A 14,950-nucleotide genomic window follows, 5' to 3' on the forward strand; every position below is an offset into this window, starting at 1 on the left:
ACCCATTAGGGGTCAAGATAATTTAAACGAAATTTAGATGGACTATTCTAAACATTTGATAGTAATGATGTCACAATGCTTTTTTTCTCTAAACATGACTTATTCAACTTAAATAATCCATTACAACTGGTATTCTTTCACTCATACAGGAAATTATCTTCAATCTGGTGCTCAATTTATGGAAGGACAAAATGTCTCACACTAGCAGAAGAAATCCAAGACAGTAGCCTTTTTTAGATGTATCAAATCTTGCAGAATTTGCATGATTCTTACAAGGACTGCTACTTTAGTTTTTATATGTAATATATATTGTGGTAATGACATGAAATAGCCGTTATTTGCAAGATTTAGCATCAAGTTCAAACAAATGCATGTTTACTTTTGAACTTAGATACTACATATAGTTTTAAATCTCTTTGGCAATTTTTAAAAGTATTTTAAAAGTTTGATCTTACAAAAATCCACTTACAGTTTTACACAGGAAACAAGAGCTAGTAATGTTAAAGTTTACCTACTCATTACACTTATAAAACTGATGTCAGATAGCATGTGAAAGAAACTTTGTGTTGAAATAATAATTATCTAAGGATGGAAGATAAGAGTTAGTGATACAGTGTAGCAGGAACATTTTCCACTCTTGAGTGCCTTATAGCCATTTAGGATCATTTACCATTAAATATAGATTGTTTCCCCATTAATTCAATATCAAATGTTATCGAAAAATACAATATTTTCTTGACCTACCTACCCTATTTTTTCTTGGCTAGGAGAAGGAAATGAGACTTTTTTTACCTTAGGGAACTTATCAGATATCTGTTAGATAACTGTTTCCTTATCCTTTGAAATTTATCTTTTTTTGTCAAGTCTGTACCAGTAAATACATGTATTGTGTGCAAAATCCCTTAGAACAAAATTTGCAAAACCATTAACAGATAATTGCAGGAAAACAGTTTGTCTTCAAAATTCTAATCTTTTTTTTGTGAGCTCATACTAGACAATACTGGTTATGTGGGCCATAATAGACCCTACAATAAACTTAAGTAGAAACCACACAACTAAAACAAGGTAGTTTACTTTACCAAAATATCAGCCGTCCATGTTTATTACATGTAGGTCTGCTTTTCTTTGGTTTTGGAAAAAGGAAATCTTTGATAAAATTGGGTGTTTGGTATAAAATTTAGGAAAATGCTCAAGTTTTTATGTTGATATTGTTCTTTTTATATGATAATACATGTATATAAGATATGTCCTTTGCTGAATATTTCATCAGCCTATGTATAATTTTTTCCTAACAAAATTTCAAGTTAAATTCTAAGTAAAATTTTCACAACTGTTATTTGTGGTTTTTTTTTGTAAATCGACCCATGTCCCAGAATGAGGATAACATAAATGTACAGTTATTGTAATAATTTATTTTATGTAGACAAATGACCATTTTGATAAGTTATGTATCTCAATTTCCCTTAATATCCTTCATTATTTTGGCACACAGCTTTGAGTGATTGGTCCTTGAGGTCACATGACCTGGTGAAGATACTGTTCCAGCATCTAATTAATTATTCAAGATTTTAGAAAAATAACCACTGACCTTAATTGATTTTTCCTCCCACCTACCTCTTTAACTCCATATGGAATACATTCCCTAATTTAGTAAAGAGTATATGTTAATACTCTAATATGGTTATAAAAAACTCACATTGAGGGAGACAGTTTCTTGAGAACTTGAACCTAATCTAATATAAGTTGTTCAACAGCTACTTCTTCAAATTATTTGAAAATCATTAGTGACGTAGTACTCCTAACATGAGAAAGGTATAACCTGTAAAGTTAAACTTAAATATATAGATATATTTGAAATTCTTCATGTTGCTTTTCTAGACATCTTGACGGTTTTTGTCACTTCTTTATGCTTAGTGAGACCAGTATAGCTTAGTGTTCCTACTTTGGACTTTTTGGCCATAGCCTGAAAGGCCTACTCTTATTGCATGCCGAAAATGAAAAAAGGAACTGAATTTAAATAATTATTGAAGACTATATAATAACTCTTTTTCGTGAACATGATACAATAAACAGAACATTGTATGGGAAACTCCAAAAGATGTGAATTCCTGTCAGACTCAAATCAGGCACTCAATGCTTCCAAGCTTTGACTTTATTTTGCTTTCAATACCATTATGAGGACTTAGTCCTCTATTAATCTATAAAATACTCAAATGTGTTAAACATAATCTTTTTTAGAAATAATATTTTCTTGAGGTTTTTGTTAAATAGTTCATTTCTTCTTTTTTCATACATTCGACAAGACCTTATACATGTCAATTAATGAAAGTCACATTGGACGGACCAAAGTAAATTAAGACAAATATTATTCTTCAAAATCTGTTCAACAGTTTAGGAGTAGCTGGCATAAAGAAAATGACGTGACTAGACAAACATGGTGATTGCTTTATGTCCTTTTCGTTTTAGCAGGCACACAAGATGTTGCTTGATACTTTGTGCTAAGACTAATACTCTCAACCATTTCTGTATAAATGAGTAGTATGGTAAACAAGAAGAAGATAAGGAAGGAACCTGGAAAATGGAAACATGGTATAAGTCATCATGCAAAAGCAATACATTGAAAGTACACTAATTCGTGGATACTATATTTCGGGGATCAGAGAAGAAACACAAAATTGTAGATTCTTGAATTTGTGTTTTAAAGTTTTCAGTATACGAATCAATGGGAATCTACTATTCATTGGGAACCAAATTTCGTGGTTTGACCTGCCCAGGAAAACCATGAAAATTGGTACCCCACTAACAATAGTACTTTCACAGTAGTCTGATTATCTAAGCATTCCCTTCAATAGAGAAATCTTTCACAGAAAAGTGATATAAACAGATGAACGGATAATATGATTGTTATATACCACAAATCGTTACATTTCTAAACTTTTGTTTGTTATGTGTTTGTACATTGGCCTGAATAGTAAAGTAAAATACTAAAGCAATTTGTAAAGAAAGTAATTAAAAAAATAATTTTCAATGTTCCAGGACAATAAGTTGGATAACAAATTACACCCGCATCACTGTAACCATGACAACAAACAAAAGAAATCAATCCACTGCAAGCTGTGGAAATTTTCAGGATCAATACCACTGCTATCAAATGTGCAGGATACAACAAAAACTTAAAATGACTATGTATTTCAATCAAGTATGCTTTTGATCTAATATTCCATTTTTTTTTTTTTCAAACCAGCCATTTTATTTGCACCAACAAAACCAAATGGAAAATTATATTGAAGATTATGTTTAAGTAAAAGTAGTAAGTATGCCCTATCTATACAAAGCCAAATTGGAAATAATCTACCCATTAGGGGTCAAGATAATTTAAACGAAATTTAGATGGACTGCATGACAGACGGATGGACGGAGTGATTCCAATTAACATGTACCACCCACTAATTGAATTAGGGTATACATATTAATAACTGTTTTCAGACAGCAGACGGCAAATATGCCAAGGATGTCAAAGAATGTCTGTAACTTGACATAACACGACTAGATATCTTGGGAATTCTCATTGGCATATGACCAAAATCTGGAAAATTCTGTCTTAGTAACTATAAATAGCTTTTTTTAATTTCTTTGTAAACCAAGGTTACAATTGACAATGCAGAATAAAAATAAATATTTTCCTACTTGCCATAAGATAAACAAGTCTATACAAATCTATTCCTGACCTATTTGAAAACTGATAAAAAATGTCAAATTTTATAGGAATTTTTCTTAGATCACATAAACAAGATTTTCCAAAAACCTATTTAGTTATACTTAATAAAAAACCACTATGTATATAAAATGGATCTTTTGTGACAAAGAGGTTTTTAAAAAGTTCTTTGTCCCAGAACTATTTTAAACAAATCCTGTTTGATCATGTTAACCAATTTTATAGGAATTTTTACTTAGATAACATAAAAGATTTTCCAAAAACCTATTTAGTCATACTTAATAATAAACCACTATGTATATAAAATGGATCTTTTGTGACAAAGAGGTTTTTAAAAAGTTCTTTGTCCCAGAACTATTTTAAACAAATCCTGTTTGATCATGTTAACCCATTATCAACCACGTCTACATCTACAAATATTTCCTTATTAAACAACCATAAACTTATCATTCATTAAAAGTTGAACAAATACAAAACACAAATCTTATACATATGCAAAGAGTACTCAAGGGAACCAAGGTTATAGCGGTAATCAAAGAGTAATCAAGGGAACCAAGGTTATAGCAGTAATCAAAGAGTAATCAAGGGAACCAAGGTTATAGTAGTAATCAAAGAGTATTCAAGAGAACCAAGGTTATAGCTGTAATCATAGAGTAATCAAGGGAACCAAGGTTTTCATGGTGCAGATGGATACACCATAACAATCCAATTCAGGTACAATGTATGCTGTACAAATGTTTCAAGGAGTAAGAAAAAACTTAGGAAGTTAAGATTCAAAAGTAAATAGTATACAAGAAGTACTAAAAACCAAACATTTTAAAAGAGAGAGTCTTATTCCAGCACAGTTAAGTTCTATGTATGTCAAAGGAGACATAAAATGGTAGTCCCATGTTTGATACAAGGGATGAAGCCTCAGTTATTTGGAGTTTCGAATTTTGTGCAACGGCAAATTTTGATAGATAATATGTTATATAGTTTGAAGTCAGACAAGTCTGACTACAAATCTACGAATACATGAATCACATTAACTTCAGAATTAAATACAGCCAAAACTACATGTAAAAGGCTTTCAAAATAAAAATTTGAAGAAACCATTTTGAAACATTTTCAGATATCTTTTTTCACTTTCTGTGGCCTAAAAATCAGAGAACACAGAAAAACAATACAGAGTATTAACACCTGTGTTCTAGAAAAACCATTAGCAGAGGCAAATAAAATCTATCCCAGGAGGAGTAGAACTTTTATGTTGATTTTTCTGACTAACTTTATCACTGATATCAGATAGCAAGAATTATTCCATTCTTAAGCATTGTACCAGGGAAAACAATGTTATTTACCAGTATTTATAGCAATGGTTTTGGCTATCCATCAATAATTTTACTATACCTGGCATTTTTCCATAGTAGTAAATACTTTCATAAAGAGCTGACGTTTCCCATTTCTCACATATGTGCTTTTTAAGTACTTACCAAAAGTCCTTGTTTTGTTGTACTTTAATCTTGAACTTTGTGAATACATTTTTAAGCCTATCAATAAATCAACATAACACTAGTCCAGCCAGACATGAACACTAGACGACCTATGACCTGAAGAACTAACACACATGTACTATCATTCATTGCATATAGATAAAACAAATGACACCATACTATCATGATTATGATCATGATTATGATCATTTAGAAATAAACCTTAAAAATCTTACAAACTTTCTTTTCATGCATAAATATTAAGAGTAATATGGCATTCAGACTGGTTTATATACATAAATCACCTTATGAAAAAAAAAACACACACACACACGTCTGTGTATAAAGGCTTTGACAGCCATGACCTGTTTACCAATAAATTTCATGATTTTTTTCCAGAATGACACATTCATTGGATTAAGAGTAAAATAATGTTTTTAAACTTTTTTTTTCTGACATCTTCAAAATTTGACTTTTATAGATGCAGCGGTGGTCCTGGACCCTAAACTTCTGACCTTGGACCTAGATCTTCAACTTTTTTCATTGACACTTCATCATCTTCCATGATAACAATTTAACAAGTCCAGAACCTTCCACTTTCAAAAGTAAATTTGAGCCCCTATGTAAATTGTTGTTTTACATGTTTTAAGCAGATGTTTTCTACATTTCAGAATGAGAACATTTACTCAACCTAACCTACACTAACTTGTATAATATTATCATACGGAGTTTGATTTTCTCATAAAATTCTTAATTTGACACAGAAATCAAATGCATTCTCCTCTACCCAACTGTTAAAAATACTCTCAACATAGTTACTAATATGTGGCAAGTTACATGAGCTACATTCAAGATATCTATAGTAAGGGTTATTCCATAAAAATGAGTACAGGGGACAGAAATTTTTTGAAAATTTTACCCCCTCCTAACGCACTGACACATAAATAAATAAACTGTGTTCTGCCCCCTGGAGACAATTTTTCTGGAAAGGCCTTTAATACATCGTACTTACTTGTCAATAAAAATGCAAAGACACCATACACTGTTACATGTTTAAATCTGAATTCTGTCATCTGCTTGCTGGATTACAATACATGTTCTCTCAATCCTGTTCCTTACAAAGTAACTTTTTCTGTAGCTAAAAAATACTTGAAAATAAAATTATTGTAAAAATATAGTCTAGTTGAGTTAGTGTAAATACAAAACGAATAAACTTACCATATAAGCAAAAAACAAAGAACCAGAAGAAAGAGTTGTTCCTCCCTCTGATGATGTAAGACTATGCCAGTACTGGCCTTTAGTCACTAGCCCAAAAACAGATTTTTTTTTCCAAAAGAGGCTCTGTTGAGTTTTTTTTTTTAATTTTAAATCTTACTCATGGGCGTCTGAAATTTCCTAGTCTTGTTTTTTCGTGGGTGTTGTGTTCTTTTTCTCACTTTTGAATGTTAATTCTGTTTTAAGTATGCCAATTCAGAATGCACTGCTTGTGACTATTCTTATGTAAAGTCAAAATGCAATTAAATAATATAATCTGACATCACGAACATGTCAGATGATTGAAATATTTTCAGACAACCAAATTTATTTATAGCTAAGCTAGATTTCTTCACCTAAACAAGGGTAGAGACAAAACATGTATGCTTTCCCATAAAATAACCAGGGATTAATTATTTCATTCAGCTTAAATGGTGACTGTTTTCTAGTGACCTATATTTTGAACTTGACCTTAGTGTATCACTAGCCACCTTTATACATCATAATCAGCTATTAAATATAGGTCATTCAATTTAAACATTAAAATGAAATCTATGTCAAAATCACCAGCTTTTTCTCTCATGCAAAATAAGGAAATCTCATGACATCCTAGGGAAAAGAGTTTTCTTCATTAGAGGTGTTTGAGAACAATATAAATCTTACCCTAGGGAGTCTGACACTTCCTTGCGTTCCTAAAAAGTGTTAGATTCTTAATGTTTCCTAATACATGTACATGTATCATTTGCAAAATATTAAAGATGTATGCAATTCACATTTCTTATAAAAGAAAACCAGTTCCCAGTTTTTATTTTAATCCCATATTTAGTTTATACATGTACATTTTTGGTTCGTTTGGAATTTGACGTGATTATGTTACTAGGGTTTGGTTGTCACAAGTCTATTCCAAGTATGATTTAGACCATATACTTTGTTTTGGTTTAAACACTAAACATGTTTCACTGTTTCAGACAGATAAACTAGTTATGACTGGTGTATGGTTTGAACAGTATACTCTGTTTTGGTTTTAACACACTTCATACATTAAATATTTCAGTGTTTTAAACTGATAAACTATTAATTTTGGTTTTGTTACCACAGATTTTACTATCTTTCTCTCTACTTCCTGATTTAAATTTTTTTTACAAGTCTCTACAGGAAAATGTTATCAAGTTATTGTACATAATTAAAATGCTGATTCATGAAATGAGATACTTCTAACCATTGACATTAATACATAGAAAGTATACTTTTTCACATACATACATCGTAATTGACTTTTCCTACAAAATACTAGACTGAAGTTCTTGACAACCATTTCACCCTTGTCTAGTTTTCAAAGGACTGTAATTAAAGTCTGAAAGATTTATGATATATGTCAATCTGTTAAGTTTATTTTCTATATGGTTGAGGTGATCTAAAAAGCCTGAGTATATATATATATATATATATATATATATATATATATATATATATATATATATATATGTTAAGACCTATCCTATTTTAATAGGTAACAAGTTAGTAACTGGAGTGTAATGACACATGTACATTTTGTTTTTGGTAGAAAAACTAATCTACAAATTGTCTCAGACATGAGTCAAGAAAAACAAGAATAGATTGTAAATTTCCAACTAAATGCATGCATGTATGTTTGAAACTTTTCTCTTTTTTGTCTGAGCAAATCAATGCCAGCTAAAATTATCTGTTAAATTTTCCCATGTATATAAATACAATCATGAAAACTTTCTGATGCAACACACTGAAATAATTTCCTAATCATTATCCTGTCTACTTTATAATTAGACTTTGGAATTTGTATGACTATATTTAACACCAAGGCGTGTTATGGCACAAAAGCTATACAGGTTATCAGTTAGTACAATAAAGCAATGTACTAAATATCTAGCGTGCAAAGTACCAAATATCTTTATGATGGGCCTTTTGTCTTTTTTCTTCAAAATAAAATATACCATACTGCAGGTCCTTTGTTACTTGTACATGTATCAATCAAATTTTTGTCAAATACATGTACATGTATGTGTATATAGCAAAATCTGTCTAAACCAAATCATGAATAATCTGAAAATCTATCTTAACCATGCACTATTTGAAGTCCCATCTCATAATTTAAATGTATTTTCAACCTTGGTAAAAACAATACGAACCAATTTCATAAGGTCCAAAACTGGTTCTGTTTAGGACGGTTTCTCTGTGCTACACTCAGATTGGATGAATTCTATATAGCTAAGGTCTGACAAAACTCAGACATGCATGAAACACTGTATGAAAGAAAAATGTGTCATGTCAGCACCAATTAAACAAAAAATTTCACTAGAAAACTCAGTGTTTCCCTTTAAATCTAATTATTTGATTTAAGTTCCATGTGCTTCTTGTATGATACATGTACATTTGTATGTGTCTATTCTAAATGTTGTTTTATTGTGATTTTACAATGTTAGTCCCATGGAAGATATTTTATACATTTTATGATGTGATTGTTTGTCCAATCTAACAGATCCTGCTTTGTACTAGCCCGAGTTAAATTTTTACTGCAATAGCTTCATACAAAAGTCACGCCAAGTATCGTATGTGACACCAATCCACTCTAACTTCAAGCCAATCAGTTGACACTCTATCCCTTATTTGCCACGAGCTTGGTGGATATGCAGCTATTGCCAATTTTAAAGTCTTTGGTATGAAACTAGTGTTCATATACAGTATCAGTTCCTCCTTGTTCGGTTAGTTTTGTAGGGGATTAGTTAGTGTCCGTTTTTTATCACTAAGATGCTTTCAGCAAATACATGTAAAATGGCCTTGATAGATAGAAATCGAGGGGCACCATGCCCTGCCCTCAAAGACCTGTTCCTCTCAGTTCCAATTCATAATTTCGAAGTGCTCTGATGAAATTTTGATAACCCTCACCACTAAAGCTGCCTCTATAATCTATATGAAACTAACATTGAAAATTTCCTTTAACCTTCAAGTGCCATATATACATACTAGATGTATGAAATCATAAAGAAAAATACATTTACATGTATATGATGGTATGATATCTCCAGGGAAAACGAACCAGAATTTAAACATTAATCAATGGATAACAACTAGAGACAAAAAAGACACACACAAAAAAAAGAACATGAAATAATTTTAAAAATATGTACACAGAAACAATAGTAATTGAGCAACTTGAATACCACAAAAAACTGGAAGCAAGGACAAAATGAACCAGTAGGTGCTTTGGATGATAGATATTAACATTTTCAGGGACAAGGTCTTCCAATATCTGGTTCTGTTCACCCTAGTAACATGATTAGCCGGTAATGTGAATCTGTACTCCCAGAATCTATTTGTCTCTATATGTTCTTTCTATCATTGATTTAATAGTATTTAATTTTACTTGTAAAAATTAGAAAAAAAGACAATACTAGAAATGTTATAAGTAAAACAGTTTCATAGAAATATTGTTTTGCTACATACAAAGTTACAGCTGCAATTGAATTATAAATACTTTTTATATTTTAATTCTTTTAGCTAGTTAAATTGCATACAATATGTAACAAAAAACACAGTTATTTTTTACCATTATTTTGACATAACAGTAATGAACACTCTGGAAGATATTGATTTTTTAACAATACCAGTAATTTCTGTGAATGAATGTAAATGCTTAATTAAATAATGTATATCTCTTTATAGGTCAAGTGACACAGGGAACAAGCCATAACAAGCGGTCGACATCTTGTCACCATTGATTGTTTAATTAAATTGTTTTATAGCCCATATGGCCGGGTCCGTCTTTTTACTCACATACACTCATTTAACATGCCTTGAAATACTATTTAAACATCAGCTTAAATCATTTGAACTCCCAAAATATGAACTGATGTAGTAAAAAATATGACACAAATTTCCATACTGGATTTCAATTTTCAGCATAATCAATATTTTATTTTTTAAAAAAATGTCTGCTGTCAGTGTTTATTACAAATTCACTTAGTCAGTCTATATGAAAATTCAGTTTCAATTAGGAAGCATACTGTAAACGAAATGTACATGTTAAAAAGGAACTAAAATTCTGATGCTTTTGAAGTTCCAGTTGACCAAAAATTGATAATGATGCTCTCGCAAGAAAAATCAATAAACATACTACTAACCTATCCGGTATGGAAATTTGTGTCATATCCATTATTGTATCTGTTCAAATATCACAATTTTCTGAGATTGGGATATTATTTTTACTATTGAGCCCAAAACATCTATTTAACTACTGTTTCAACAGTATTTCAAGACATTTCCAAGTTTAGTCAAGTAAAAAGGACTTTGGGCTACTTATATTTGTAATATCAGACAACTAAAAATAAATAGTAAATGTCTTGGTAAATGATGTTTGGTATTCTCTGGCTTTTCTCGTCTTTTCACTGATAACAAATATCATATAAGTGACTTTGGTAAACTAAGGGTTGTACCACTACCCATTTACCATACAACTAGCATTGGCGCATAAAGTTTTCATTTGCAAGAATTTAGACTTATCAAAACTTTCAATTGTAATCTGGAAAATGAAAGCAGGAGTCTTGATCCTGACAAATGTATCATACATAAATTTTGTATTTCATTTGTAATATTTTGCTGGGAATGCAGAGAAATGTCTCAATTTTGTTTATTTTGCCGACTGACAAAAATTGATACCCATGAAAATAAATGTAGCCACAGTATCCTTGTATTTGTCTACAAAAACAAACAGAATTTAATTAAACAGTCATCTATTTTGATTGGGAATTAATTGATTCTTCAGGTCAATTAGCACTTTTTACTAAGTGGGTCTGTTTGGGATTCTGAGAATTTTAATATCATACAATAACATTTCTAACTGGCCGATTCCGTATTGGCTATGGTATTGATTCGAGGTTTTATATAGTAATTCCAAGGCCCTTTAAACCAAGAGCAAATACAGCTGACTGTGAATAAATATGGGGCCAATACAGAATCTGACAGTTTATAACACTTTTATTAAATAATCCCAATAAAACCAGTCTGTATTTGCCCTTAAATGAAGCGGAAAGAGGAAGTGGATACAAAATGGACCAATACAAATTTCTGTATTGGACAAGGCCAAATATTCAAAAAGTTATTATTCGGATAGATTTTCGTAATAATTCATATATTTATGTGGACTAGTGTAATATGAAACATATTTGTCACGCCTATTTCAGCATACCAGGGCCAATTTAACATTTTTGTTTAATAAAAATGTATACAAATGAAAGCATAAAGTTACGATGATAAATATAAATATACACATTGAAGGAACATGTGCTAATAGTATACGGCATAATGTGCTTTCAACTTTCTTACAAATGTTACAACAACAAAGAAGTAAAGAATGTGCTTGATATAGCTTACAGTATAAAATAATAAACATATATCATCTTCTAACCTTTACTAGGCCTGGAAACTTTATATTTAGGGTCAACAAATAAATGCAGGGAGAACAGACTTCTGGCAAACAAGTTACTAGAGTGAAGGCACCCTATACATTCGTAGTCAAGCCATAAAACACTACAAGATTAATAAAGAATTCAAGGAATTTTTGCCAAAGAAAGAGAATTAGCCATTAGCTTACAAATCTTTCCGAACCGAGTGCCTTAGAAACTCACATTAACAACATACTTAAAACATAAGACCAGCGTAACTTGTATTTTCGTAGACAATTGTCAACCCAAATGATTTCGCGCGAATTAATTCGAATTTTTTCGTCGAATCGCCTATTCTTACGCCAAAACATTCGTCTTAACCTCGGGATTTTCAACATTTGGTTCATGGGAATTTGTTGATTCCAATAGTTAGTGCGAAATGTGTGCTATTTGGTTGCTAACCGGTTTTGAATCTGTATAAATTCAATTCTTGGCGGCATTTTTGACGCTGATCGGGGGGATCACTTTTGCGCTCAAATAAGGTTAGGTAACTCTAATTTACCGGAAGTTCAATCGAAGGCGTTCAATATTTTCCCGCTTTTTATTTAAACCAGAAAATAAAACAAAATTAATAATATTACATAAATTAAAAGTGTTTTTCGATTGCAAAAGAAAAATATCTTATAATTGTTATATCATTCGCATATATCAACCTATGCGAGTCCTACATTCTGTAAAATTACAGACATATGACAAAAGAACAAAATATTTGAAAAAAAATCTGTGAAGTGAAAATTCCACCATTACTTTTTATGTATTTGTCTAATTTTTTTAATTTTTTTTTGTTATTTTTTTTATGTGATTTTTTTTCCACAGAGAAAAAGGAGAATTCATACCAAATAACAATCAATCATGAATGTGCCTTAGCCTACATATGAATCTAATATATGGGGTACCCAATTCTGCCGTTTGTCTACAAAATGCATTGGCTTGTTATGATGTAATTTCATCCCTATATTTCACTAACTCTTTAAGCATAAGGCAGTAAGTATTAATTTACGGAGGAGGACTAAACAGACCTACACAGACTAAACTACTTCAACAGATACAGGTATTTCATTTTAATATTTTGTTCGTGCAATATACAGGAAGTTATCGGTATACAGCTTTAACCTAGATACCATATTGCCACTAGATACTAGAAATGATTACTTTTCTTGTTTTTTACTCGATTTTTAAGAATAAAAGAAAAAAATAGTTTATTTCTGCTTGCACAGATGTTTTCATCGTTTAAATGTAAACAACTTTTTTAATTCATGTTAAGAAATACATATTAAAACATAGAATACCGTTTTTTATTCGAAAAACATAATTATCAAATATTCCAAGAGTACAATTAGTGCTATGGCACAGTTTCATAGAAATTATATGTAAAAATAGTGTTTAAGCTACCATAATGTTATATATCGAAACATCACTATAAGATATAAGTCACTTCCGAGAATGAATTCCCCATACAACGTATACGAAGAATTCAGAATGGTTGAGTATAGTGACTGTATTAGTTTTATTTAAACCGTCACGTTTGTATTTTGTCCGTAATGTCCTTTTGCTGCTTTTGTTGTTGTGCTTCCAATGGCTGTTTTTGTCTTTCTTGTTGTCGTAAAAGTTTTCGGCGTTTTATTACCTCAGGGTCAAGATCTAAATCTGGATAACTGTATTCATCATCTATCAAATTAAAACATCCTAACTTAAATCTCTTAGATATTTTTTGTCCATAAAGTAAGGCATAACAAGAAATAGTCCGAAGTTGTTGATAACCAGCCAATAACTATTTAATAAAACGAAATATGTTCGAAGGAGTGCATGAATTCATTTATTTTTTTTATATAAAATCACAGATATTTATCAAACTATTTGTACCGTCAGAGATTATGAATGTTAAAATTAACTTTAGTTTCATAAGTTTTTTCACAACCATATTTTTCAGTCAATTTGTATGTTGATAAATCTGAAAAGTTTGAACACAATAAATGTTTCATCTCTAAAACAGATGTGACATTCATAAACATGTAAAAACAGGGAAATATGTATTAAGTTGTTGAACATTAATATTTTTGCCGGGTATTTAACAAGGTGGTTGATAAGCCCGCGTATAGATAAGGTCACGAAGTTACAATTCAATATCTAAAGTTTGATTATTATATACAATTTTAATACATTACATGAACAGACTATATAACATTGGTCAATCATGCAAGAGGAAACCATGTACGGATTTTCTCACAATGCACAGACAGAACTTTACAATATTGAAAGAAATCTACAAATCTTACACCTCAAAACTTTTTTCATTAAATTATAATTGATATGGAAAGAATATTATTAGGAAATTTTAAGGATTGTTAAATGTTTTACATCACAATTCAAGATACCAATGGATTCAATAGAGACAAGTCGTTCAAAAAATAAGTATACAATGATTTTAGACATTTCAATTTTAGCCCGACAGGTTAATAGTCAAACATTTACAAACAAACTTTTGTTGACATTGAAATATTGTCAATAAAATAATCTTACCATCAGACGGAATGGGATCTTGTTCGTTTTCTTTAGCTTTCGGTATCCTTTTGTTTAATTCCACCGCTACCACTTTTGAAGCTGCATGGTCCAATACGGAATCATCAATGTCAAATTTATTTTGACCGGGTTCTGCACTATCGTCTGCCATATTGTTGTTAGTATCACTATTAAATTTCCGTTTTAAATTCGCCTACAAAACATTATTAAAGGTTGTTGATAGATGTTAAATGCATGTAAACTTGTTATGCCTGACATAACTTAAATATATATCATTCAAAGTACTTAGAGCTAAATCATGTGTACGGAAACATTATAAGCATGAGGTTATATCTATAAATTAAAGTATAAATATAAGGCTATGAAAAAAGTACAGCCCCTACACACACACACACACACATACACTTACACACACCCAAACATAATTCTGATATTGTACCTTAATCAATTTAGAATAAGATGAGGAGATGAATGTACTAAATTAACCAATGAGAAGTTTTGCTATAAATATATGT

The 14,950-nt window shown here is 30.7% G+C and overlaps 1 protein-coding gene across 4 annotated transcripts in view; it reads right to left on the reverse strand.

Moving 5' to 3' along the window:
* Positions 1 to 13,188: 13,188 nt before the first annotated feature.
* Positions 13,189 to 14,950, reverse strand: part of LOC148626537 (uncharacterized) — a 50,814-nt gene continuing 49,052 nt past the window's right edge. For all 4 annotated transcript variants that reach the window (XM_088570590.1, XM_088570592.1, XM_088570593.1 and 1 more), the window contains 2 exons: positions 14,436 to 14,628; positions 13,189 to 13,583 (listed from right to left, as the gene is read on the reverse strand). In XM_088570590.1, the coding sequence (XP_088426716.1) occupies positions 13,435 to 13,583; positions 14,436 to 14,628 (342 nt within the window). In that variant the 3' untranslated portion in view covers positions 13,189 to 13,434. The remainder of the gene's footprint in view (positions 13,584 to 14,435; positions 14,629 to 14,950) is intronic.

This window comes from Perna viridis, chromosome 2 (assembly GCF_037379345.1).
Source record: "Perna viridis isolate PV_CMFRI_1.1 ecotype Kerala chromosome 2, ASM3737934v1, whole genome shotgun sequence".
Lineage (NCBI taxonomy): Eukaryota > Metazoa > Mollusca > Bivalvia > Mytilida > Mytilidae > Perna > Perna viridis.